Source organism: Carlito syrichta, unplaced genomic scaffold, assembly GCF_000164805.1.
Source record: "Carlito syrichta isolate Samal-C Ts95f unplaced genomic scaffold, Tarsius_syrichta-2.0.1 Scaffold300909, whole genome shotgun sequence".
NCBI classification, from domain to species: domain Eukaryota; kingdom Metazoa; phylum Chordata; class Mammalia; order Primates; family Tarsiidae; genus Carlito; species Carlito syrichta.
Genome location: NW_007245005.1, coordinates 181690 through 209561, shown reverse-complemented (window position 1 = coordinate 209561; position 27872 = coordinate 181690). Strand labels below are relative to the sequence as shown.

Genomic DNA, 27872 nt, shown 5'->3' with positions numbered 1-27872 from the left:
TGGTGCTCTGGGGAGGGTCAAGGCAGGCACCATTTCTGTTCCTGGGTGGGGGCTGCTGTGGACATGGAGTTGCACCTCAATGGGTGCAACTGACCAGAAGCCAGACGCGTCTAGAGCCAGGGTAGTCCTTGGCTAGAGGTGATGTCCAGCCCTGAGGCAGGTGAAGCCACGTGGGAGGAATGAGGATGGGGGAGGGATAGACATGGTGGGAGGAATAAAGGTAGGGGAGGTGTGGTGAGGTAAACCAGGTGGGAAGAGTGGAGGTTGGGGTGTGGTCAGGTGGTGCAGTGTGAGAGGTGGAAAAGTGAGGTGGGGGATGGATAGGTGGGAGGAATGAGGGTAGGGAACGGATGGGGGAGGGGTGGATGGGTGGGGGCGTGAGAGTGGGGAAGGGGTGGAGGAGGGGTGGACTGGTGGGAGAAGTGAGGGCAGAGGAAGAGTGGACAGGCGTGAAGAGTGAGCTGAGGGAGGGGTAGACAGGTGGGAGGAGTGAGGGTCCATGGGCCGCAAGCTGAGTTGAGCCATGGATGGGAAGCACAGGTGACCAGGACAACTGCAGCAGAGCCAGGGTGAGGCCTGGTCACAGTGCGGCCTCCTGACCCCGGACATCCACTGCTACTCTGTGCTTTCCACCATCCAGATGTTCACAGGCTAAGTCAGAAGAACAGCAAAGCCCCATGTGGGCACTGCAGAGAGTTTGAAAGAAACAGACACATGGCACGTGAGGAGCCTGGGACAACTTGGCCTGTAGGAGGGGCTGGATGGGACCAGGGCCAGTGGCTCCTGGCAGCATGTCCAGTCAGAGTGTTCAGAAGCCACTTCTTCTTGCTCTGCTTTCGGCCTGGACCTGCTTCCTAGTACCCCGAGGTGGCCTGGGGACCCTTGCATGGGGATGGAGTTTGGAGCTTGCTGAAATTACCAGAAGAGCCAGCGGACAGACCTCTCACCTTGGCTGCTCCAGTGGAAACAGGCCACAGGCCCTAGGCCAGCCAGAGACAGGCTCTGACTCAGTAGATTTGGGGCTGAGGACAGAGGTGTGTTTGGAACAAGTCCCTCCCCGCTACAGAGGTCAGGTTGGGGACAGCAGACCTAGTGTCGGGTGATCTGCAGGGCATGTTCATCCCTGCCCCATCCTGGGATGGGCTTGTCATTGCACCCATTTTGCAGGGAGAAAGCAGAGGGCTTTCTGTTACAGCAGCACAGTTGGAAGTGTAGAAGAGAAGTCTGAAGATAGTAGAGGCTGGTTCATGGGGTTTAAGGAAAGAGGCTGTCGCCGTAACACAGAAGTACAGGTGAAGGAGCAAGTGCTGATGGGGAAGCTGCAACAAGTTCTCCAGAAGATCTAGCTGAGGTCACTGGTAGAATGGCTACATGAACATCAGATTTCCAATGTAGAAGACACAGCCTTCTATTGAGAAGATGCCATCAGGGACTTTTATAATAGAGAGGAGAAATCAGTGCCTGACTTGCAAAGCTTCAAAGGACAGGCCGACTCTTGCTAGGGGCTGATGCAACTGGAGACTTAAGGTTGAAGCCAGTGTCCACTGACCACTCTGAAAATCCCAGGGTCCTCAAGAATAATGTTAATCAGACTCTGCCTGTGCTCTGGAAATTGAAAAACAAAGCCTACATTTCAGCACATCTATGTATGGCATAGCTTACTGAATATTTTAAGCCCATCATTGAGACCTGCTGCTCAGAAAAGAGGATTCTTTTCAAAATATTACTGCTCACTGATGATGCTCCTGACCACCCAAGAGCTCTGATGGAGGTGTACAAGAATATTCATGTTGTTTTTCTCCCTGATAATGCAACATTCATTCTGTTAGTCATGAACTAAGGAGAAGTTTTTGAGACTTTTGAGTCTCATTATTTAAAGAAAGACATTTCATAAGGCCATAGCTGTTCATTGACAGTGACTCCTTTGATGGATCTGGGCAAAGTAAATTGAAAACTTTCTGGAAAGGACTCACCATTCTAGATGTCGCGAAGAGCATTCATGATTCAGAAGAAGAGAAAAAACATCAGCATCAGCAGGAGTTGGGAAGAAGTAGACTCCACCCCTCATGGGTAACTCTGGGAGGTTCAAGACTTCAACAGAGGAAGAAAGTGCAGTTGTGGTGGAAACAGCAAAGAACTAGAATCAGGAGTGGAGTCTGAAGATGAGACTGAGTTGTGCCACGTCATGATGAACCTTGCATGGCTGAGGAGTTGCTTCTTATGGATGAGCAAAGAAAGTGGTTTCCTGGAATAGAATTCATTCCCGATGAAGATGCTGTGGACATGGTTGAAATGACGGCAACATATTTTCAATATTTCACAAAGCTGATAAAGCACCGCAGGGTTTGAGAGGCTTGACTCCAATTTTACAGGAGACTTTCAGAAGCACACATCTCCATCCATCCTTTTCCCTTCCAGCCCCACCCCTCTTCTCACACACCACATCCCTCTTTCCCCTCTGTCCACATTGACACTCTTGATGTGACCTGTCCCTTCTCTCCACCCCGACCCCGCTGGTGTGACTTCTCTCCTCTCCCTCCTTCCACCCTGACACATGGAGACTGGTGGAAGCAGCGAGGCTCTCCCCCTGAGTGGGAACTGCTGTCACTGTGCGGTTCCCACTTCATATGAATCCAAGGGTACAGAATCCAAGGGTACAGAATGCCAGGACGGGTCACGGATACTCCTCTACCAAAGCCACGGGAACTGTTGACATCTCCATGCAAATTATTTGCCATGTCCTGTAGTTAATACATGATGTCATACTGAGAGGCCATCAAGGAAGAATAACACCAAGCTCCCCTTGGGGAAGGGTGACAGATCAAGACTCTACAGGTCGTGTTGGGTGATGTGACCCCTCCGTCCACCCTGATGCTGTTGATGTGATCCCTCCCCTCCCCTCCCCTCCCTCCACTCCGACCCTGGTGACCCCTCCCCATCTCTCTCCCTCCACCATCACCCTGGTGGTGGGCTCCCTCCCCTCTGTCCGCCCTCCACCCTGACTCTGGTGAGGTGACCCCTTCCCTCCCCTCCCTCCACCCTGACTCTGGTGATGTGATCTCCCCTCCCTCTACCCTGACCTGGTGATGTGACCCTTCCACTCCCCTCCTTCCATCCTGACTCTGGGGATGTGACCCCCTCCCCCTCTTTCCCTGCACCATTACCCTGGTGATGGGACCCCTCCCCTCTGTTCATCCTCCACCCTGACCCTGGTGATACACCCTGCTCCTCTGTGCACTGTGTTCCATGAGTCTGCCTTTCAGGGGTCATGGGTTGGGGAGGGGTGGAATGCTGGCTGCTGCCACTGCTTTTGCCTCTCCTGATCCCTTTCTGTGCCACCTACTCCTGATATTCCCCTGCAATTGGGCTTCTCCTGTCCAATGCAGAGTGTGTCCCTTGTGGACCTGGGCAGGTGATCAACACCCTCAAGGAGATATTGTTCTGGAGGATCCTTGCTGCAATGTGAAGCAGGATCTAGATGAAAATTAATCATCCAAAAGCTGCAGTGTGGCTTCTCAGTGTTTTAACTGCTGAGATAAAGTTAGACAGCTTTCTTTTAGATTAGATGTCATTTTTGCACATGTTAAAATTCATTTACTCTAGTAGCTTCATCAATAGGCACAATAATCATTCACACCCATTGATATTTTTTGTGTTTTATTGATTGCCTCATATTTGGTTTAGAAACAGTCGTATTCTTTCGAGTAATTCAAAACATATTTAAAGCATAGAACTTGCATTTTTTTTTCCTCTTAAGCAAAACGGGGATCTCTAGCCAATCCTGCTGGTGTTATTTATAGCATTTTATTTCCTGAGAGAAGACAGGAAAAGTGTGTCCCTGCTTTCCCTCTGGTCTGGCTCCGCCCCGTCCTGTCTGGCGGATTGGGTGGATGGGGAGGGGGAGTCCAGCACAGAGAGGCTGGACTTGGACCATGCAGCAGGTACTCAGCAAATGGTGGGAGCAGAAGGAGGGATTATGTCATTCCCTCGAAGGAATGAATTAAATGTACTTCCTTGTGTGTCTGATTGACAGCCCCGCACAGGACCCAGAGTGTATAAAGCCGCAGCTGCAGCTGGGGCCGGTGAGGCCACATCCATCTGGAGCCCCTGCTGGTGGGGCGGCTGCTTCCTCCTCCTTTTCAGCTGACTCTTTCTGGACTCCGTTTGGAACATTGAAACCAGGCGCCACTATATCTTCCATATACCAAGTAAGATTATTTCTTAAATTGACTAAATCATTTCATTGCGTTATAATTTTCAGAAAAATCTCTTGATTTCTAAGAAGGGAGATAAAGTGCAATATAGATTCTTAATTTAAGGTGGGAGATCCATCCATCAACCCATAACAGCAAGTTCCCTCATGTGGTGTTTTTACTACTTGATGGAAGGATTGGGCAGGTAAGCTCACTTTGGCTGTTTTGTTTGCAGTGGTGAGCATTCACCTTTCCTGCACTTGCTCCTAGATAGGCGCTGCTATTTTAATGCTTTGAGCCTGCCCAGGAATCTGAGGAGACACTTGTGTTTCAGCTTCAGAATGAGAGGCTTCCACATGATAGCTGACTGTCAAGGAGGGACAGTAAGGGAGGAACTGGAGAGAGTTCCTTGGGAATCTGAAGAATACTCAGAGAGATTATAGGGATTCTGGCTCTAAACGTTATTAATAGCTGAAAGAGAACTTTGTTACCAATAAGTCATTTATAGTAATTTTATAAGAAGTGCTATGGCTGCCAGAGAATACAGTTAATATTTGGAGTTTGGGGATACTTTGCACATGAGAGTGAGCTGGCAGTGTGCAGGGCTTGGATTTTTGGTGACCCAGACCGGAGGCTGAGCTGGGTGTAGGATCTTGGTGTTAGCATGCTGTGTGCAGGGTAGATTAGTATCTCTCAGCAAATGTATCATTTGCTTTGGTTGCTCATATAAAAATAATTTTAAAATCCCTTTGTAAATTCAAATTGCATTTTGTTGAAGTCATGCATGGGAAATACTTCTTTTGGAAAAATATCACCATTGACATAAATGTGTGGAGTAAAGAGAGGCTCTGCACAGGTGTGATGTGTACTCACATGTCAGGGCTTTGATCTCCTCCTCAAGTCAAAGATGAGGAGAGTCTGTCCTAAGGAAGACATTCTTTCTCTGCTCCTTTTCTTTTTCTGTTTTGTTCCCATGAGAAAAGATGGACACACATCACATACATCACTCCTTTGAAAAATAGAAGATGACTAATACTTTGTTAGGAGAGGGCTGATACTTTGGTAGGAGAGAGCTGATACTTTAGTAGAAGGGGGCTAATACTTTGGTAGGAGGATGTTGATACTTTGTTAAGAGAGGCTGATACTTTTTTAGGAGGGGGCTTATACCTTGCTAGAGACTGATGGTTTGTCAGAAGAGGCTGATACTTTGGTAGGAGAGGCTGATACTTTTTTTTAGCAGAGGCTGATATTTTGTTAGGAAAAGCTGATACTTTGGTAGGAGCAGGCTGATACTTTGGTAGGAGAGGGCTGATACTTTTTTTGGGGATTGATACTTTGTCAAGTGAGAACTGATACTTTGTTAGGAGGAGGCTGATACTTTGGTAGGAGAGGCTGATGTTTTCTTAGCAGAGGTTGATATTTTGTTAGGAAACATTGATGCTTTGGTAGGAGAGGGCTGATACTTTGATAGAAGGGGCAGATACTTTGTTACACTCCTACCGTTTTTTTTTTTTTGGAGGACACTTCAGGTGAGAGGCAGAGCAGGATTTGATGTGTCAAATGGCATCTCTGCACTCTTCAAGCCTGTCATCATGAAGCCTGGCATGGCATCCAGACTTAAACATTGACTTTTTTTGGATGGGGCATGCCACTCTAGAGCCAGCATCACCTACTGTCCATAGGTGATCGTGATTACAGGGAGGATCAGGTGGGGACAGATGGCCACATCTGGCCCAGTGATGCAGGCTGGGAAGACATTGCACCTGCCTGCTGCAATTCTGAAGCCTCTGTAGGGTTTACTGTGAGCAGGACTATTCTAAGTACATGGCAAGTGTTTACTCTTGTTATCGAATCCTCTTAAAAACCCATTGAAAAGGTCCCTTTAACGATATCACTGATATTCCTGCTACCACCTTGGTACTCTGGAGTGGACACATTCCAGATACAGCCTGCTTCCCAGGCCTGGCACAGACTGTGCTTGATGGCACATTATGGACAGTCTTATCGAATGTGCTTCTCATAACAGCCCTCTGAGGTGGATATTCTAAATACATGTCTGTTTCATTCTTCAGATGAGGAGGCTGAGATAGGTTGGACAAGGTGTCCTGGAGTGCAGAGCTGGTGCTCCACAGAACTAGTCTGGGTGCAAATGCTGGGGCTGGCAGTGCTGCTGCCTGCAGCGATGTGTAAACCAATCAGTAACTACCCCCATGTGTAGCCCTGTGTGAAGCAAGTCTAGGAGGAGCCTGGGGGCCATTGAGTTCTCTCCTTCCTTTAGGAACATTCATTTCTCCATTCCTGAAAGGGGCTATTTCCAGGTTGCCAAATGCTCTGGAGAGGGAGAGTGCTTGGATTTCTGCAACAATAAGATGCTTTGATAGTCTCATCGTGTGAGGGATGGGGTCTCTGATTGGACTCCACCAAGAGCAGGATGTGAACCTCGGAAGGGACTGCAGAGCTGGCTGTCACACATGCTCCCTCATAGGACAAGGAAGTGGAGACCAAGGGGTTAATGTGAACCCGGCTCCCAGGCTTTCATCCAGGTCTGCTGACTCTTGGTCCAGGCTCTGTGGAGCTGTGCCCATTGGACATCCCCAAGAAGGGAAAACAGGCAGAGGGGAGGGTAGACGCGTGGGGTCGAATCTCCTGCCAAGGAAAATGTTCTTTGTTCTGCACGAAGCACCAGCCTACATTTATCTCCAACTTTATGTGTAGTTAATGTGTATTCTATTTAATCAAGTTATGCATAGTGTTTTTTTTTTCTTGGGCATTTACACAAAATGCCTTTACAAGTATTTTTGCTAGACTGGATATTTTTCTAAAGTCAAGTTCCCTGGATCCTAGTCCTGGCTACAGGTCTTCCTAGCAGAGCTACTCTGGGTGAGCACTCAACATGCCTATCTTCCACTTGCTCATCTGTAGAATGGGGACAATCCCACACGCACTGTCCTCCTTGGGGATTATGAGGAGGAAGTACTATGACTTTTAGAATGGGATCATCAATGATTACCAGGCACATAAATATTAGTTGGAAGAATCCTGCCTCAAAAGTGAATTTCCAACATAGCCTTTGGCTTCCCACAAATCCATTTACTGTTGATTTTTGTATACAAACTGTTTTTGAATGGTCTCATGAACGAGCACTCAGAATTGCGACTGTGCATTTGTAACTAACAAGGTTTCCTTTACTCCTAGGAGTCAAGCACAGGAGGCAGGATGCTCTGGGCACTGGTCCTGCTGGCCATGGGGACGTGGCCCCACACTCATGGTGAGTGTCCACTGGGCCCATGGTCTCCTGTGCTTGTCAGATGCAGCTTGGCCAGGAGTGAGGGATGTGAAATCATGTGTGTGGGTAGAGAATCCAACCTGCTGAACCTTCTTAGCTCCTTTGTAAATAAAAGTTATTTACATTTGAGTCAGTAGAACATGAGACACTTTATCTTAGGAAAATCCAGGTGATTGGGAAGAATGCCCTTCCACCTGGAGATGCAGCATTTTGCCATGGGTAGTTCAGCCTTTTTTCATATATTTTACTCACAACAGTGCAAGTATTAGGTGTTTTCTCATCTTTCTGTGTAAAATACAGATATCAAATATTTTTCCATATCTGCTTACAACTTGATTTTGATGACTGTGTAGTATTCTATCACAGATAAATGCCAATATTTTAAGACCAATTTCCACTTAGGTTGTTATTTTATTTTAATTAGTATCAATGATGACACAAGGAATTTTGTTGTGACTAAATCTTTACTAGCACGTGTATTATGTTCATTGGATAAGTTACAAAAATATCATTGCTGAGTCAGAGGTTTTAATTCTTTTAATTATTGCTCTGTGGAAAGTGTGGCAATTTACACTTCTACCAGCAACACTGTATGTTATGATGCTTCAATTTGTCTAATATTAAATGAAAAGTTGTACTGTATTTAAACTTTCTATTCAGCGTATTATTTTGAATTATTTAAACTGCTATACTTTTGGTAAAGTCTGATCACTTGTCTTGCCAATAGTGAAGACGGTGACTTGAAACCATTCATTTGCAGACTTGAGGTCAGTCACTCTCTCTGTCCTTACTGGGTATGCAGCATGTGGTGGAGAATACATTTTCCCAAAATAACAAGAAACGAACATAATAACAAACAACTAACTAACTAAAAGAAGATCCCACTAAGAAAGCCATGTGTAATTTAGTGACTTTCTGAAACTCCATCAGTAGCAAGGCTAAAGATCCATTTATTTCCTAGTCTTCTGTTTTTTTTTTCCCAGAGCAATCAAACGGTAGAGAGGAAGGAGGCTTTCCAGCCTCAGGCCTGGGGTGGGAGAACAGAGAGAGAGGGTGGCTTAACATCAAGCAGTGAGGCCTGTGCCAGCCTGGCTTCCTTCATTGATGAAGTCAATCTGTGGAAATGCAGCAGCACAAACAGGTGCTTCCTGACACTGGTGTGCCTTCTGACACGCGCTTATTGGCTGGCCAGTGGTGGGGATGTCCTTATGGCCCAGCAGCTATTTTTGGGCCCATGCCCTAGGGCAACCCTGGGGCAGAGGATGGTGAGTTTACATCACATGCAGTGTTGGGATCCTGACACCAGCCATGCTCTGAGGGGGTAGCCCTGGGACAGAGGACAGTGGGTTTACACCAGATGCAGCATAGCCATTCTGACATGAGTCGTGCTCCGAGGGGCAGCCCTGGGGTAGAGGACAGTGGGTTTACACCAGATGCAGCATAGCCATTCTGACATGAGTCTTGCTCCGAGGGGCAGCCCTGGGGTAGAGGACAGTGGGTTTACACCAGACACAGTGTGGCTATCCTGACACCATCCACACTCCAAGGGGCAGCCCTGGGACAGAGGACAGTGGGTTTATACCAGATGCTGTGTTGGCATCCTGACCCCCACCACATTCCAAGGGGTAGCCCTAGGACAGAAGATGTTGGGTTGGCATCCTGACACCAGCCATGCTCCGAGGGGGTAGCCCTGGGGCAGAGGGCAGTGGGTTTACACTAGACACAGTGTTGGCATCCTGACACGAAAGGGAGAGAAATGACAAAAGGCAGGGTGACCTCACTTGTGTCCCTGGAGGTTGTCTTGTCACCCTGAACTTGGTGGCCTCGCCCTGGTGTGAGTGACCCTCCTGCTGTGCTTCCCCATGGCAGCTGGCAACCAGGATGAAGACGCGTACTTCGACCTTTTCAGCATCAGCAACATCAACCGGAAGACCATTGGTGCCAAGCAGTTCCGAGGGCCCGATCCCGGTGTGCCAGCCTACCGCTTCGTTCGGTTTGACTACATCCCACCAGTGAACGCCGACGTGCTCAGCCAGATCGCCAAGGTCATGAGGCAGAGGGAGGGCTTCTTCCTCACAGCCCAGCTCAAGCAGGACCGCAAGTCCAGGGGTACGCTACTGGCCCTGGATGGCCCTGGCACTGCGCAGCGGCAGTTCGAGATTGTCTCCAATGGCCCCGCAGACACCCTGGACCTCACCTACTGGGTGGACGGCACCCCGCACATCCTGTCACTGGAGGACGTGGGCCTGGCCGATGGCCAGTGGAAGAATATCACCGTGCAGGTGGCAGGCGAGACCTATAGCCTACATGTGGGCTGTGACCTCATTGACAGCTTCACGCTGGATGAGCCCTTCTATGAGCACCTGCAGGCAGACAAGAGCAGGATGTACGTGGCCAAGGGTGCTGCCCGAGAGAGCCACTTTCGGGTATGTCTGGGGCATGAGGTGGCCATGGCCAAGAGCTGTGCAGGAGAGAGCCATTTCCTGGTGGGTTTGTAGGCACAGGGTGGCCATGGCCAAGGGGGCTTCCCACGAGAGCCACTTGTGGGTACATGTGGGGCATGGAATGCAGCCAAGGGATTTGCTGGAAAGAGCACTTCTGGGTATGTCCCCCAGGGGGTGGGATGCACGTGGCCGACGGTGCTGCCTGAGAGAGCCACTTCCTGGTGGATTTGTGGGTGTGGGTGTCAGTGACCAGAGGCCCTGCCCAGAGACCCATTTCCGGGTATGTTCATGGGCGCTGGAGGAAGGAAGACTCTGCTGGGTTGACATGTGCTACATCTAGTCATGTAGGGCTCTTCTCAGCAGGTCCAGTCTGGCTTGGAGCAGCACACTGCCAGCTCACACACATGCTTGCACACTGCACACATCACCTGCAGGTGCACACACAACACACCACATACCACACACCCATACACATGGTGCATAACACACACACATCCCTGTGAACATATACAAACACTAACACATGCATATTCTCATGCACAAACACCACATACAGGCATACACATGCACATACATAAACATCATACATGCATCACACTCCACACGTGTACACCCAACACATACACATGCCTCAAAGATGCACACACAGAACCACACATTCATGCTCACAATACACCCACACATGCCTACACACAAACACCACACATGCACACATGTCCATACACAATGCCCACAGATACTCAGTTACAAGCACACACACATTCACACATATAGTCACACTTTCACACACACAAACACACATACACACACACACATACCTTTCCAGGTCATGACTAGGCAGAGAAAGCTGTCACAGGTGTGCTTCCTCACCTGCATGGCTGGTTGTTGGTGGAAATTGGGGATTGGAGTTATGATCAAAGACTCAACCCCCTTCAAATGTTTCTGGCAACCCCAGACTCCTTTCACTGCAGCTGAATCCATGCTGACTTTTTGTTTCGGTGGTCACTGCTGGGAGGGCCAGTTAACAACTGTCTTTTCCCAAGGCAAGGGCTATCAGTTACGAGGCGATCGTTTCACGTCCATCTCAGTTCAAGCCCATTTGAACCACAAGCGTTTAGCATCTGCAGTGGAGCTTGAGGGCATTGCTCTCTAGACGTGTGTCCATTCTTGGAAATACATATGGCTTTAAACTCAGTGCTCTGAGCGAAAGGCCTAGAGACAGGCAGCTTGTTGAACAGATCCTGCGTGACTGTCTGGGAGCTTGCGTGGCTGTGCAGGGTTGACCTGAGCCCCCAGTGGGGTGACTGCCCATGCCCCTGGGAAGGCGCTCCTGTAGACTGGACCATTTAGCCACATGCAGGAGCACCAGTGATACTAGCCGCCTGCCAGGGAAGAGTGGCCTCGAATGTCTTCCAAAGCAGTATGTGTTGCCCCTCCTAGGACCATCCTCTTTCCTTTCTATGGAACAGTTTCTTCTTTTCTTGGTAAGCTTGTAATATTAAATCTCACTTCTTTTAAAAACAAAGTTTCAAAAGTAGCATATGCAGGAAAATCTGCTACATAGAAGAAAACATTCTTACTGTTTTGCAAATTCCGTTTGGTATTTCTAAAATGTCTTTTGGCTTGGTAACAAACCTTTGAAGTTTGACTGCTGCTCTATTTCTCTCCTTGTGTGTATTTACAGGGTTTGCTTCAGAATGTCCACTTAGTTTTTGAAAATTCCGTGGAAGATATTCTAAGTAAGAAAGGCTGTCAGCAAGACCAAGGAGGTAGGTGTGCTTTGTGCAATGTATTTAATTTCCTGTCTTGGGTGGGTTTTTGACATGACATGGTGTGCATGTGTGCACGGGGTCCCAGAGGGATTCCAGTAAAAATACTTGAATAAGTTACCTTCGCTGTCTTTAAGTGAGTTATTGGTCAGCTTAGACATGTCAGTATCTGAAAATGATGAGTTGCTTAAAGAATTAATTTAAAATAATTTTTAGTAACCCAAAAATATTATCCCATTTTCAGATATTGACATATCTGAGCTGACCCAAAGATGACAAATGTATTTTATTCAAGTATTTTTACTTAAATCCCTACTAGTGTATACATGTGTGTGTGTGTTTCCATGAATATACACAAATGCTGTTTTTATGAAGAGAAAACATATTTTTAGCAGCTTCTAGTTACAGATTTGTTCCATAATTTGATGTGGACTGAGTTAAACTAGAACTGGGTTGTCTGTGGTATGTTGAGACAGTTGTCACATTGTCGGGGGTAAAATTAGCCTCCTGTGACAGGCACAATTCACAACCAAATGAAGCAAGTGCCATCGTGTTTGTTCTGGCCAACACATGTCCTCACAGTGAATGCCCTTGCATGGATGCTTCCCAGGCTCAGAGCTAGAAGTCAGGAATCCCTGTAATGATTAAAGCAAACATTTACAAATGATGGGAAGCACTTAGAACCTCTTAAAAAACAGACTTACTCAGAAATCCAAGTTTGAGATCTCTAGACGTAGAGTAAGTATGAATCCACATGAATGAACCTGTCTGACACTACACGACCACAACCAGGAGTCTCTCTCCTGGAAGCAGCTGTCCTTTAAGCCGCTGTTGTCCTTTAAGGCAGTTCTTCACTGCTCATGTTGGACTCAAGGAAAACCAGCCTTATGGAGCAGCTAGCTTGTGAATTGGTGTTTGGTACTGGCACAGCCTTTCTTACTGTTGGCTAAAAATGAGTGACCTTGTGGAGGGGCCAGGCCATGGTATTTCAAAACTGGGAGCATTGGCAGAAGCCTGGGGTGCCGGCGAAGGGGAAGCCAGAGTCACAACCAAGGTGGAGCAAGCTGTGCCCAAAGGCACAGACTGGCTCCTGCAAAAGGTCACAGGACAGAAAGGACATTTCCTGGGAAAGTAAAGATGCCTCTTAAATACATGTCAGGAAGCGTGCTGAGTGAAATCTATGTGTGTGTACATGTATATATAACATACGTGTCTATATAATTATTAATGTTTATGTTTACATGCTTAAATATGGTTATAGGCATAATGGATCTGAGGGGACACGCCAAAGCTTAATGTGAATTTCAGCAAGGTTTATAACCAAGTCATAAATACTCAAAATAAAAAGCTTACAGAATTGTAAAATTTGCATGTAAAAACTAAAAAATGGAATGACTAAAAAAAGAAGCATTTTAAATATGTGATAATCACCCCTGAGAGGAACCTGGAGGATGGATGTGACTGAATAAGATAAAAGAATAGTGAATCAATCAACAGGAACAGCTCTGGCTATAGCCCCTGCCGTGCCAGTCCCTGAGGGTGGCTACTGGTTCTGTAAATCACATGTCACACACATATCCCACGGACTAGAGCTTCCCAGGGTCTGTGTGATTCCGGTAGGCTGAAAGAGTCTGGTGGTCGGTGGGACTCGTGGTGCCCACCATCCCTTCAGGGAAGGATGTGTCCAGGCAATGGGGAGCAACCGGCAGGCAGAGTCGAGGAGATAGGGTCTGCAGGGGACTCTGAGCACAAGCATGACTGAAGGTGCTAGAATGCAGAAAAAGGAACTGCAAGGAAGGCATTTGGGGATGGAAGGAGGGCCAACAGGAGCCAGAGGATGCAGGGATGTGCTGTCGAATAATTAGGATTGGACGGGGGCTGGACAGGAGGAGAGGTGAGGTGAGAAAGGCAAGAAGCCCCCCCCCCCATTGGATGCTGTCCGTGTGTGTTCAGACAGGGTGGGTCTCTGGTGCTCTGTGCGTTTGTCTATTTGAAGTGAGTCCTCTGCTGTGCTCCATTTGTCTCTGGAAACAGCCACCTCAGCCCTCCTTCCTGCTCTTGGGTGTCTCTTGGCCTGCGGCCTCTCCAGCAGCCCACGCAGACCCAACCCAGGCCACCTGACTCAGGTTCCAGGTCATGTGGCCCTCGGCCGTCCTCTCACATCCCTGTGTCTTGCCCGCAGTTGAGATCAACGCCATCAGTGAGAACACAGAGACACTGCACCTGAGCCCCCACGTGGCCACAGAGTACGTGGGTCCTAGTGTGCCGAGGCCGGAGGTGTGCCAGCGCTCCTGTGAGGAGCTGGGCAACATGGTCAGCGAGCTCTCTGGGCTGCGCCTCCTCGTGACTCAGCTCGGCGAGAACCTCAGGAAAGTGGTGGGTGCCTGGGTGGGGACCTTGCAGGGTCAGAAATGTACTGTGCTCCTCTGAATGTCCCCCGGGACGGTGTAGTGCCTGGCACTTGCAGGACACTCGCTTATTGCCCTGCGTGGTTAGAGGGAGGCGGGATGGGCATTAGGAAGGATCTGAAGGAGAATAAGGAGAAGTGCGTTCTCCAAACAGAGACTTAGTATGGGAAATTTATCTCCTTGGTAAACAGACACACGGGAGTCTGTGTATACACATCTCTGCAGGGGAAGCGATGCTACATGAAGATGGGGTGTGGAGGCATAGTCTGAGAGGTCTGGGATGTGCAGACTGTCCCTAGAGGCTGGATACAACCCTGGCTGCTGCAAGTCGGGCATGTCTGCAGAGTGTGTGGGAAGAGAGAGGAGCCTTGAGGCTGTAGGTTAGGTTTGGTCTGGACGAGGGAACCAAATGTCATGAGTGTCTCTGGGCCACACTGCCCCATAAGGTCCAGGTGGCTCCGTCAGGGTGTGGGAATGGCAACAGTGACTCACACCCAGAGGACAAGGATGAATGAGGCCAGAAGGGAGGCCAGGGAGGACAGGAGACTCTGGCTCTGAGGCTCTGCCTGTTCTTGAGCCTGTTGCTCCAGATCTTATCCTTACCTGATTCCACCTGTCCCCACATGAAGGTATCCCCACCATGCTCCGACTGGGCCCAGGAGTGCTGGGACTGGCACAATTCCACCCCTTTTGGGGGCAGGTGAAAGGGGTGCCCCAAACCCACTCAGCAGCAAAGACTGAGGAGCTGACCCAGGCAGCACCCAGAGGATGGAAGGCAGCTTCGGGAACATTCCTCCAGGGATGTGTCATTGGGATCGCCCTGGGAGGCAGATGCAATGGCAGCTCTGGCCTGCCCATCTGCTCAGACTTGCTCAAGGTTCCTGCCATGCACAAGGGGGAAATGGCCACTCCTAAGGCATCCTGAGATGACCCTCATGGGCAGCCTCCTTGTAGGCATCCCCTCCCTCCTGGCACGGGTGTGCCCTTGCCCCTCTCATGGATGCAGGCCTTACTGGCCGGGGTCGGCTTTAATCCCAGGCTGCTTCTGTGGTTGCTGTAGGCACGGTATCCCTGCTGGCCTGGACAGAGGGCTCAGGAAGGGGGAGGGCCGGGCAGTTTCTCCATCTCAAATTAAATGAGCAACTAGGACCAGGCTGCTTAACCAGGAGTTGGAGATGGAGGATATTTGTGAACTCCATGAAACTGTGCAACAATTCGATGGACGTGGTTCATGCATTCTGTGCAAGACCATGTGTGAATCATCAGCCTCTCAAATGCACTGTTACCCCAGGTTAGCAGTCACCATGTGAGAGAAAAGGTGGACACATAGTCCCATCCTAAACTCATGTGTGAGCATGTTGGGGGCACTTTTCACTTGAATTTTTAAGCTTCATGCCTTTTTTTTCATCTGCCACCCTGGGACAACCAGAACTGTCATCTTTCTTGCCATTGTCAGAGCAGCACCTGTCATGTGTGGGGATGGAAGGAGGAATGGGTGGCTCATGGGTGACATGGTGTTCTGTTGCTGTGGACCCCTCCTGCCTTCCTGTCCACCTGCCTGTTCCTCCTCCTTCCCCTGCCCTCATCCAGGGAGGCTCGGCCACCTCAGGTAGGGGACTCACCACATCACATGGAAAGGCAGTGAGTGTTCCAGGGTCTGTGTTATTAGACACTTACAAGTGAGTGGGGGAGAGGGAACAGCAGGGCCTGTGGGTGGCTGTGCTCCTTCAGTGTGGGTCTACGCCACAAGGTTGCATGTGGATTTGAATGCCACCTACCTTTATGAGGTGCCACTGTTTTGATGCAGGGTTTCCTGCACCCTTGGTTCATTCTGCTGGCTTTAGCTAGGGAGGAACATTCTTTTTCATTCACAACCATGATGACCGAATGTGTTGCGGTCTTGTGCTGCTTTCTATTGTTTTGTTTTGTTATTTTTTGAGGCAGGGTGTCATTCTTTTGCCCAGGCTGGAGTGCAGTGACATGATCATAGTTCACTGCAGCCTCCACCTCCTGGGGGGCTCAAGTGATCCTCCCTCCTCAGCCTTCTGAGTTGCTGGGACTATAGGTACATGCCACCATGCCTTTTTGTAGAGGAGGTCTCACTATGTTGCCCAGGCTGGTCTCAAACTCCTGGGCTCAAGCAATTCTCCCATTGTGGCCTCCCAAAGTGCTGGGATTACAGGTGTGAGCCACCGTGTCCAGCTATATTCTTGTGTATACTGAAATATTCAACTTGGTTTTCCAGTCAAACGATAACCAGTTCCTCTGGGAGCTCATCGGTGGCCCCCCGAAGACGAGGAACATGTCAGCGTGCTGGCAGGATGGTCGGTTCTTTGCAGAGAATGAGACGTGGGTGGTGGACAGCTGCACCAAGTGCACCTGCAAGGTAAAGCCCCGCAGGCACGCTTGGTTGAGTCCAGCCTCGGGAATGGGGATGCTCGTGTGACGTGTGAACCCACTCAGACATGTGAGGAAACCAGGGGTCAGAGTCATGGATGGACCATGAACCGTGAGGGTGCCATAGACTAACCCCTTTGTTTGCACATAGAGAAACCAAGACCCGCAGCGAGGAGCAACTTGGCCAGGTCACCAGGTGGCTGGAAACAGAGCAGGGACAGAAGCCGGACATGGCTCTGCTTGTGTTCAGCCTCGTTTGGTTCGGGAGGGGGAGGGGAACTTGAGGCCGGGAAGACATGTCAGAGGAGTGAAGCCACTACCCAGCATCTTGTAGATGGTTGACTCTCTCCTCCTTACTTAGTGTTGTTCTGTTTCTGTTGATACTGCCTCAGACGTTGGAAGACACAGGCACAAGGTCCTTCTTTCTTCCCTCCGCCAGATGCCTGGGAGCTCCCTGTTGTGCTCTCGTTCCTCCGTAATGGGAGACAGGGGCAAAACGGGCTCATGGGTGTGTGGGGCCCATCCACAGGGGGTTCTCAGCACGAATGGGGGAAGGCTACTTTGTTCTGCATCCCTGGGTGTAATGTTCGGCTGTGGGGTGGAGAGTAGGCATGCGGGTTGGCGCCTGTCCCAAAGCCTCCTGTGTCCAAATGCGTGTCCCATGAGTGCCTGTCTTCACTTACAGAAATTTAAGACCATTTGCCACCAAATCACCTGCCCACCAGCCACCTGTGCCAACCCGTCCTTTGCAGAAGGAGAGTGCTGCCCCTCCTGCCTCCATGGTGAGCATCCCCAGGTTGCTGTCTCCAGGAACTCCTTGCTGTTTGTTTACTTATGCGTCTGCTGATTTTGGCAGAGAGGGGTGAAGCTCAGATCCCTTTGACAGGAGAGGGACCTGGTCATTAATAACTGAGGAATGACCAGAGGGCCTGGGAGTCCTGGGAACTCAGGGGTGGATGGGCTGTGTCCTGCCCATGCTGTCTCAGAGGAGGAAGCAGAGCTGGGGACTTGCATGTTAGGAATCTCAACTTTTTGGCCCAGGGTGAGTCCCTGATGTAAATACCAGACACGAGACAGAACATGGCTCTGATTAGTGGCTGCATCACAATAGTGAGGGATCAATGTAAACAATCCTTGTGGGAAAACAGCAACAGGAACTAAACAAAAACCAAAGCTGCAGCCCAAGTGATATATCCAGAGACATGGAAACACCTTGCAAGAAACAGAGGCTGGCCTTGAGGGCAGGAGACTGGCTGTCCATATTCCTGGGGTTCGTGGACGCCATGAACAGTCAGTGCACTTTGAAAGAATGAGCTGGCCGCAAGGCTGCTGTACCCCTACACCTGCCTAGAGCTGTCCTTCCAAGGTCAGCTCTGTTGGTGCCCCATGCTCCTGACCTGGCAGTGGCTCCCTGGTGCCAGCACCATTGGCCATATGTCTCAGGTCCACACCCCAAGTTGCTGCTGCACTGAGCACATGTGATGCTGCTTCCACAGTAAACTGGTCCCTCACCATTTCCCAAACTTTCCCAGAATGTTCCTCTGGTCCCCTGAGCCTGGATCACCCTCAGGATGTCTGCCCTCCAGCTGTGGACAGAGAATGGGTTTCTGACTCCAGCTCTGACTCTCTGTGATTTTCAACAAGTGTGATTTTTCTGAGTTTCAGATGTATTATCTGTAAGATGCAGAAAAATGATCCCTAATACACAAGGTTGATCTGATAATCAAGATAAGCAGTCCAGCGTACATGAGAGCGTCCGACATCTACAAAGTCGGGTTTCCCGTTGCACAACACAAACATGTGATTTTGATAGCCTCAGGCTTGCATTAGACAAGAGGGGACATTTTATGTTATCAAGAGTGTGACGTTGCAAAAAGAGGCCTTCCGGACCATTCTTTTCCCTGCTTTCTGGAACACCTTCATAGGGTTTGTCTTTTGCTAACTGCTGAAGGATCTCTTGTATTGTGTTACTGTCTTTCCCCTCATTTAGGGACTGTAATTACCTGTGAGGAATTTCTTTGCAGGGAGCTACTTTTTTATTTAGTTTGTCTCAATTTAGATTATTTGGAAATAAATTAAGTGACTTGTATTTTCACCAGTAATTGAAATGTTTCTCTACCTTATGCAAATCAGCGAAGGTTAAAATGGAAGTAAATGAAATCCACAGTAAACTTCATGAAGCCTTCGTGAAGAGAGATCTAGCATTCTCTTCTGTAAGCTTTCTTTAAAATCCATTAGATGACTTTTCTGTTCACATGAACTAAATGCTCCTCAGCTCAGACAGTTGATGCCTTGGAAGGCTGCCATGGGCACCTGCGAGGATGCAGACGTGGTCACTTGGAGCCTCTGCCCAGGCTAGGCCACCCTTCCCTACCTGTTGGCAAGTGACTTATTCCGATGTTGGTACCTGAGCCCGACCCCACACTGGCTTGCCGAGTCCCTGTTCTGTCCTGTGGCATGTCAGTGAGACAGGGCCTGACATTGCTGTTTGTTTCCTCCACCAGCGATAGACAGTGAGGAGGGCTGGTCTCCGTGGGCAGAGTGGACGGAATGTTCCGTCACGTGTGGCTCGGGAACTCAGCAGAGGGGCCGGTCGTGCGATGTCACCAGCAACACCTGCTTGGGGCCCTCCATCCAGACTCGGGCGTGCAGCTTGAGCAAGTGTGACACCCGCTGTGAGTGTCGGGGACCTGGTCCCCGTGCCTGTGGGGGTGGTGGGCATCTGGGCCATTTGGGTCATTTGCATGGACGGAGCTGCTGATTGACGGTGATCGACCGGAAGGCTCCTGTGGGGTGGGGGGTAGCGGCTGGGGTTCCCATTCCCTTCCAGCTTGAAATGTGAATTAGGATGGCAGATGCTGGTGTGAGCTCAGCCCCCTGGCCGCAGCCTGGTTGCTGATCTCTGTGCCTTTCCCTCTTAGTCCGGCAGGACGGTGGCTGGAGCCACTGGTCACCCTGGTCTTCGTGCTCTGCGACCTGTGGCGTTGGCAACATCACACGCATCCGCCTCTGCAACTCTCCGGTGCCCCAGATGGGGGGCAGGAACTGCAAGGGGAGTGGCCGAGAGACCAAGGCCTGCCAGGGCGTCCCCTGCCCTGGTAAGTAGGGGAGGGCAACCCGGCGGGCCCAGCGACCTCAGAATGAGCCGCCATGTCTGGGGTTGGCTTGGACCAGGCCTGTCCCGGCTCTGCCTGGTGCAGTGACCAGCCCAAAGGTGAGGGGCCCACCAGCTGGGCCTGCTCATTTCTGGATGAGTCCTCTGGGACAAATGCCCTCACCTGGGCTCGGCACTGTCCTGGCTTGAGTCGGCCCTGTTTCACTGTGGTCAGCACAAACTGTAGTTAAGTCACCAGTAATCTACTGTTCAAGGGAAAAACAGCCAGAACTGTGTACAGTCATGGGAAGGTTCTCGGCCTGGGAAGACTTAATGCCTGGAATGTGGAGTGCTAAAAACATCTTGTCCCTGAGCCCGGGCGAGCTGGCATTGGGGACACATGTGGCTCAGAGCCCAGGGGCTTCCCAGGGAGGCACAGGGACATGTGTGGCTTAGCAAGGGGCTTCTAGGAAGGTGCAATTCATGATGCATACTAACATTGGGAGAATGAGGGTGGGCGATGGCCTTTATTGCCGGGGCATGTCTGTGACCCTTGGGGACGTTACAGTGAAGTTCAGTTTCACACTAGCTTCCACTCTGAGACTGTGGGGGTGCAACCCAGGGAGGAACTCTGAGTGTTCAGGTGTAAGGGGATGTCAAAAATCCTGTTGCCACGCCACCCCTGCATCTGTGGGCAGGGACACTCGTGCAGTCACCCTCTGACCTGTGTGGGGAGAACTTGCTTCCCCAACCTCCACCCTCCCTCGAGTTGGCCCAGCCATGCTTGCTCCCACCTGTTGCCCTGTGCTGAGCCCCTTGCTGGCCTCTTTCTGCAGTTGATGGCCGCTGGAGCCCCTGGTCGCCATGGTCAGCCTGCACTGTCACTTGCGCTGGGGGCATCCGGGAGCGCACGCGCGTCTGCAACAGCCCCGAGCCTCAGCACGGAGGGAAGGCCTGCGTGGGGGATGTGCAGGAGCGCCAGATGTGCAACAAGAGGAGCTGCCCCATAGGTGGGTGAGGGGCACAGCATGAGGGGGTGTGAGGGAGAGAGGGTGTGAGGTTTGGGGGTGAGGGGGCGTGAGGCATGGGGGTTCAGGGACTTGGGGCATGGGGCCCATGCCACACAGATGCCATCATAGAGTAGTGTCTGGAAAAAGCACTGGGTTTTTATCCTAATGAAAAGTGCCAAAATTTTTGGAAAATACATAAAAACACAGAAAAGAACATTCACTCTAGTTGTGCCACATGAAGGTAGTCAACACCTCACTATCTGTGCCATCCATGATCTCCCTGTGTTTTCATGTGAGAACAGAAGAGATGCCTGCGGGTGGGGTGTTGTGTGGAGGGGAGTCACGTGTGACGTGCTCTTGTGACCCACCATGTGACACACTGAGCCCTGTGTTCTCAGAGGTAAAATCTCTTGACAACTGTCTAGTGCCTCACTAGACAGACCAGATGTGCCTCCTCTGCTGAGCTGCTCTGTGTGGCCTCAGGATCAACTCCCCTGTGTGACCTCTGGGGTCCACTCTCCTTTGTGAACTTGGAGTCAACTTTCCTGTGTGACCTCTGGGGTCAAATCTGCTGTGTGACTTCTGGGGTCGACTCTCCTGTGTGACCTCTGGGGGGAACTCCCCTGTGTGACCGCAAAGTCGAACTCCCCTGTGTGATCTCAGAGTCAACTCCACTATGTGACCTCAGAGTTGACTCCCCTGTGTAATGTCAGGGTTGACTCCCCTATGTGACCTCAGGGTCGACTTTCTTGTGTGACCTCAGGTCGGCTATCTAGTGTGACCTCGGGGCCAACTCTTGTGTGACCTCAGGTCAACTCTCCTGTGTGACCTCAGTGTCAATTCTCTTGTGTGACTTTGTGTTGGCTCCTTTGTGTGGCCTCGAGTTGAAACTCCTGTGTGACCTCGGGTTGACTCTCTTGTGTGACTTGGAGATGAACTCCCCTGTGTGACCTCAGGGTCAACTTCCTTTTGTGACCTTGGGGTCATCTCTCTTGTGTGACCTCAGGGTCAACTGTTCTGTGTAACTTGGGGGTGGACTCTCCTGTGTGACCTTGGGGTCCACTCTCCTGTGTAACTTGAGGACCAACGCCCATGTGTGACCTCAAGGTTGACTCTCTTGCATGACCTCAGGATCAACTCTCTCCTGTGTGACCTCAGGGTCTGCTCTCCTGTGTGACCTCAAGGTCAACTCTCTTATGTGACCTCAGGGCTGACTCTCCTGTGTGACCTCAGGCTCAACTCCCCTGTGTGACCTTGTGTCTGACTCTCCTATGTGACCTTGGGATCGACTCCCTTGTGTCACCTTGGGGTCAACTTTCTTGTATAACTTGGGATCCAACTCCCCTATGTGACCTTGGGGTAGACTCTCTTGTGTGACCTCAGAATCAACTCTCTCCTGTGTGATCTCAGGGATGACTCTCCAGTGTGACCTCAGGGTTGACTCTCCTGTTTGACCTTATGGCTGACTCGTCTGTGTGACCTTGGGGTTGACTGTCTTGTGTAACTTTGGGGTTGACTCTCTTGTGTGACCTTAGGGTTAACTCTCCTGTGTGACCTCAGGGTCAACTGTCTGGTATGACCTTGAAGTCAACTCTTGTGTGACCTCGAGTCAACTCTCTTGCATGACCTCGGGGTCAACTGTCTTGTGTGACCTTTGGTTGACTCCCTTGAGTGAGTGACCTTGAGCTATAACTCTTGTATGACCTTGGGTCAACTCTCCTGTGTGACCTTGGGCCGATGCCCTTGTGTGACCTCAGGGCTGACTCTTCTGTGTGACCTTGGGATAGACTTCCTTGTGTGACCTTGGGGTTGTCTCAATTGTGTGACCTCAGGGTCAACTCTCCTGTGTAACTTGGGGGTAGACTTCCTTGTGTGACCTTGGGGTCCACTCTCCTGCGTAACTTGGGGGCTGACTCCCCTATGTGACCTCAGGGTTGACTCTCTTGTGTGACCTTAGGGTTGACTCTCTCCTGTGTGATCTCAGGGTTGACTTTCCTGTGTGGCCTCAGGGCTGACTCTCCTGTGTGACCTCAGGCTCGACTTTCCTGTGTAACTTTGTGACTGCTTCTCCTATGTGACCTTGGGGTTGACTCTCTTGTGTGAACTTGGGGTTGGCTCTTTTGTGTGACCTTGGGGTTGACTCTCTTGTGTGACCTTGGATACACACTCTTGTGTGACCTCAGGGTCAACTCTCCTGTGTGACTTCAGGGTTGAGTCTCTTGTGTGACCTAGGGTTGACTCTCTTGTGTGACCTCTAGGGTGGTCTCTCTAGTGTGACCTTGGGGTCAACTATTTTGTGTGACATGGGGGTAGACTCCCCTGTATGATTTCGTGGTGGACTCCCCTGTGTGACCTTGGGGTCGACTCTCTTGTGTGACCTCAAGGTTTTCTCTCTTGTGTGACCTTGGAGTTGACTCTCTTGTGTGTCCTCATGGTCGACTCTCTTGTGTGACATCTGGGATGGATTATCTTGTGTGATGTTGGGGCCAACTCTCTTGTGTGACCTTGTGCCAACTCCCCTGTGTGACCTCAGAATTGACTCTCTTGTGTGACCTCAGGGTTGACTATATTGTGTGATCTTGACTATATTGGTTGACTATATTGTGTGTCAACTCTCTTGTGTGAACTTGGGGTCAACTTTCTTTTGTGACTTCAGGGTGGACTCTCCTGTGTGACCTCAGGGTCAACTCTTATTTGACCTTGGGTCAACTCTTTTGTGTGACCTTGGGTCGACTCTCTTGTGTGACCTCAGGGTTGACTGTCTTGTGTGACTGACCTCAAGGTCGACTCTCTTGTGTGACCTCGGTGGACTCTCTTGTGTGACCTCAAGTGGACTCTCTTGTGTGATCTCAGGATTGACTCCCCCACGTGACCTCAGGTAGACTCTCTTGTGTGACCTCAGGGTTGACTCCCCTGTGTGACCTTAGGGTCGACTCTCCTGTGCGACCTCATGGTCAACTCTCTTGTGTGACCTTGGGTGGACTCTCTTGTGTGACTGTGAGGTTGACTCTTGTATGATCTTGGGTGGACTCTCTTGTATGACCTCGGATGAACTCTCTTGTGTGAATTCAGGTGGACTCTCTTGTGTGACCTCACGGTTGACTCCCCTGTGTGACCTTGGGTTGACTCTCCTGTGTGACTTTGGGGTTGACTCCCCTGTGTAACCTCTTGGGTTGGTATACCCTGTGTGACCCTGGGTTGACTCCCATGTGTGAGTTCTCAGTAATTTCTCTTCTCCTGTCCAGATGGGTGTCTGTCCAATCCCTGCTTTTCCGGTGCTGAGTGCAGCAGCTTCCCTGATGGGTCCTGGTCATGTGGCTCCTGTCCTGTGGGCTTTCTGGGCAACGGTACCCACTGTGAGGACCTGGATGAGGTGGGTGTCCCTCCAACCCCGGGCAGTAGGGACTATGAGGGCTGGGAACAGTGCTCATATCTGCTTGTGCTTGCAGTGTGCTGTGGTCCCCGACGTCTGCTTCTCCACCGGCAAGGCACCCCGCTGCATCAATACCCAGCCCGGCTTCCACTGCTTGCCCTGCCCACCACGCTACCGAGGTAGCCAGCCCAGTGGGGCTGGCCTGGAGGCAGCCAGGACAGAGAAGCAGGTATGTGAAGTCACCTTCCACAGAACTTCAGGCCTGGAAACATAAGGTATACTGGAGAGAGAAGAGGAGGGGCAGGCACATTGTGGCAGGGATGCAGGAGGGCTCACCTGGGAAACCAGTGGTCTCACACTGTCAGCATGGGGAGGGTTCAGGCCTGGGTTTTCACACAGAGGGTCAGGTGATACTTTCTAGTATATCAGTGTCATCCCACGAGGACCGCAGGTGGTGCAGAGACACTGTTTGCATCGCTTGAGGAATAATGAGCATCCTCAAGCTCTCGTCCAGAAAGAGCGGGGTCCCTAGTTCTAGACTTGTGTCCCTGGAGATGGCCCTGCTGTGGTTCTCCCTGCCTGCCTGCCACTCTGGCTCTCCTTGTGCCTCCCCTACCTGTCTTGACTACATGGCTTGGTCCGCAGGTGTGTGAGCCTGAGAACCCATGCAGGGACAAGACACACAACTGCCACAGGCATGCAGAGTGCATCTATCTGGGCCACTTCAGCGACCCCATGTACAAGTGTGAGTGCCAAACAGGCTATGCGGGCGACGGGCTCATCTGTGGAGAGGATTCGGACCTGGATGGCTGGCCCAACCTCAACCTGGTGTGCGCCACCAATGCCACCTATCACTGTGTCAAGGTGAGGGTGGTGTGTGGGGCTCTGGTGGTCAGTCCTTGGTGGGGCGTGGAACATTGCATCAGGGAGAGGACCGTGGCCAAATGTGGAAGTGGCATGTTGGTCTAAATAATTAGAAACCCCAAATCTTCCAGTCTCTTCCCATGCTCCTTTGACTTTTCTGTTTTGAGCTGGTAACGTGCTAGGGCCATGCATGCTGTCCATGTGTGTGAGGACGGAGGGAGTGTCCCTTGGGTGTCTTTCCTAAAGGGCCATAGCCATCAGGTTGAGCCCAGACCCATTCATCCGCTATGTTCTGGGGATTGGTGTTAAAGCAGCCATACTTTCACCCTGCCCGCTGCTGAGAACAGGGAAAAAACTGTGTGTCTTAGCTGACAAGCTGACATTTGATGACTGCATACATAGGGAGACTTAAAACCATGAAGGGAAGTGGAAAGACAGCTGCAATGTGTGTAGCTCCAGGCTGTGGAGAGGCCAGTGTGATTCACATGGGGGGGGCAGGCTAGTAACTTAGAAGGGTCAGTCATATCTCCTTGAGCTACAGTGTAAGGAAGCCCTCAACCGCCAGGGAGAGGGCCACCTTCAGGACCCCAGCAGGCAGCTGCTTTCCTAGACTCTGGAATGGGTCTCCACAGCCCGGGCAGAAATTGTGTTCTCATGGTCCTGGTGGAAGTGCACAAAACCAATTGTGTTCTCATGGTCCTGGTGGAAGTGCACAAAACCAAGGTGTGCCTGGTCCCCTGGGCCAGTGGCTGCATCACTCCACTCCCTGCCCCATCCCCACATCACTTTCCCCAACACATTTCTGTCCCCAAACTCCCTCTGTCTCTCTTATGAGGACACATGTAGCTGTATTTGGGGCCTACCTGATTGTCCAGGCTAATCACCTCCTTTTAAGATCCTTGACTTCATAGCATCTTTCACCATATAGAGTGAAATTCCCTTTTGCCTTATAAGGTAATAAAGTTCACTTTTGCCAAATTCACCTTTGCCTTATAAGGGGATAAAATTCACTTTTGCCTTATAAGGTGATGAGATTCACTTTTGCCTTACAAGGTGATAAAATTCACTTTTCCATACAAGGTGATAAAATTCACTTTTACCTTACAAGATGATGAAATTCACTTTCGCCTTACAAGGTGATGAAATTCACTTTTGCTTTACAAGGTGATGAAATTCACTATTGCCTAACAAGATGATTAAATTCACTTTTGCCTAACAAGGTGATTAAATTCACTTTTGCCTAACAAAGTGATGAAATTCACTTTTGCCATATGAGATGAAACAGGCTCCAGAGATTAGGATGTAGACGCATGTTTTGGGGCCACTATTCAGTTCACTACACAGGGTGTCCCAAATGTGTTACTGCAGTTTTATGCCTTAAGATCCTCAGAAGTGTAAATGCTACAGACTTATAAAGCATCATATGAAAGCTTAAATACATTCATGTACTTAGTACTTATTATTCCTGTGAATTTTGTACACTAGAGTTTTAGTTTTAATTTTCTCTTTCAGTCTCTTTTGATTAATGATGGCACATATTGACTGAAAGGAAGATGAATGTGCTCTGAACTAAATGAGGCCCTAGCTCCAGCCTGCCCCCCTCCCCCGCAATTTCCCCTAGTCCCTGATCTGCACTCAGGAGTGGTTAAGTCAGAGCGGCTGTGAGCTTACCCTGATTGCTTTTCTCACTTGTGGGGAATTTCAAACAGGAATTTAGTAACTTCAAAAATGGCACATCACAATGCCCAGATGTGCAACCTAAGTTCTGAGGACAGAAGGCGTTAATGAAGGCTTGCCAGGAGGCCCCACTTCTTTCGTCCCCCTGAAGTGCAGGTGCGGCTCTTTCTTCCTGGAGCACTACTGACCGTGAGCCTGCTCTTGCTTCTCTGTCAATTAGTGCTGGCACTCTGGCCTCCAGGGAGTGGTCCTATGGGCCGTCCTCTGAATCCACCGATGGTCCATGTGGAGTCAGGTGGGCATATGTTCATGGATCAGCAGACTCTGTCCCTGCCCTCTCCTGCTGCCTCTACTTCCCCAGCTGTTGGAGTCTGTGCAGCTCAGGCTTGAGCTGGAGTGTAATTGTACCAAAACACAGTGGCACTGTTGCCGGTCACATGTGTCATTCACTCACTGGGAAGGACTGGTTCCCAGATAATTCCAAGTTCCAACTCTTGGTTCTGAGTGCAGCACACCCCTCAGAAGGCCCTGTCCTGGAGGCTGTGTGGCCAGAGAGGGTGAAACGTTCACCTGCACTGGCTTCTTCCTGCATGAGCTACACTGGTGGGAGGAGAGGGACTCGGGAGCCTCTGGCTGGTCCTGTGTTTTCAGGTAGTGAGGGTTCCGCATCCTTTCCCGTTTCTGCAGTTTTCTGGCAACTCTGCTGGGGTTCTGGGCTCCGGTCGCGAGTTTCATGGTCTTACCCACTGGTGGTGGTGGTGATGTAATTTCTAGGGCAGGACTTGAGGATAAAGCGTGTGTCTCTGCGGCTGGGCAGTCTCCGACTCTGCTACCTCTGGTCTGGCATTCTTGTCCGAAGGGCTGTCCTCACTGATTTTACCCTCACCCCGAAAAGAGGAGGATGTACCCTGATTCTTCTTTCTCGATTACAGGATAACTGCCCCCATCTGCCTAATTCTGGACAGGAAGATTTTGACAAGGATGGAATTGGTGATGCGTGTGATGATGACGATGACAATGACGGAGTAAATGATGAGAAGGTAGGTGCAGACTGTGCACAGAGGCCTGCTCACGGCTGCAGGAACAGGGTCAGAAGGAGCACAAGCAGGCTGAGGATGGAAGCGCTGCCACCTCCATGAGTGTGTGTGCATAAGAGGTTCTCAGGTTCACTGACAAAGCCGATCATTTACAAAAGCAGATGGATGTGCATGGAGCTGTCCAGGGGCTCTGCCAGGGGTGATTTGAAAGGGCATCTACTTTGAATGACTCCATCCGCTTTGAATAGCTCTAGTTACTTCCAATGACATGGAAAGAGCTTCTCTTCTCTTTTTCCTCTGTGAGGAGCCAGTGATGGGTG

General features: G+C 50.4%; 1 protein-coding gene across 1 annotated transcript in view; it reads left to right on the top strand.

Moving 5' to 3' along the window:
- Positions 1-7409: 7409 nt before the first annotated feature.
- The window catches only part of THBS2 (thrombospondin 2), a 32160-nt gene continuing 11697 nt past the window's right edge, over positions 7410-27872 (top strand). Inside the window, exons 1-13 of the mRNA XM_021710742.1 lie at positions 7410-7461; positions 9349-9905; positions 11608-11692; positions 13875-14068; positions 16346-16486; positions 17183-17279; positions 19002-19172; positions 19419-19595; positions 20428-20601; positions 23847-23974; positions 24051-24203; positions 24620-24838; positions 27448-27555. Of these exons, the coding sequence (XP_021566417.1) occupies positions 7410-7461; positions 9349-9905; positions 11608-11692; positions 13875-14068; positions 16346-16486; positions 17183-17279; positions 19002-19172; positions 19419-19595; positions 20428-20601; positions 23847-23974; positions 24051-24203; positions 24620-24838; positions 27448-27555 (2256 nt within the window). The remainder of the gene's footprint in view (positions 7462-9348; positions 9906-11607; positions 11693-13874; positions 14069-16345; positions 16487-17182; positions 17280-19001; positions 19173-19418; positions 19596-20427; positions 20602-23846; positions 23975-24050; positions 24204-24619; positions 24839-27447; positions 27556-27872) is intronic.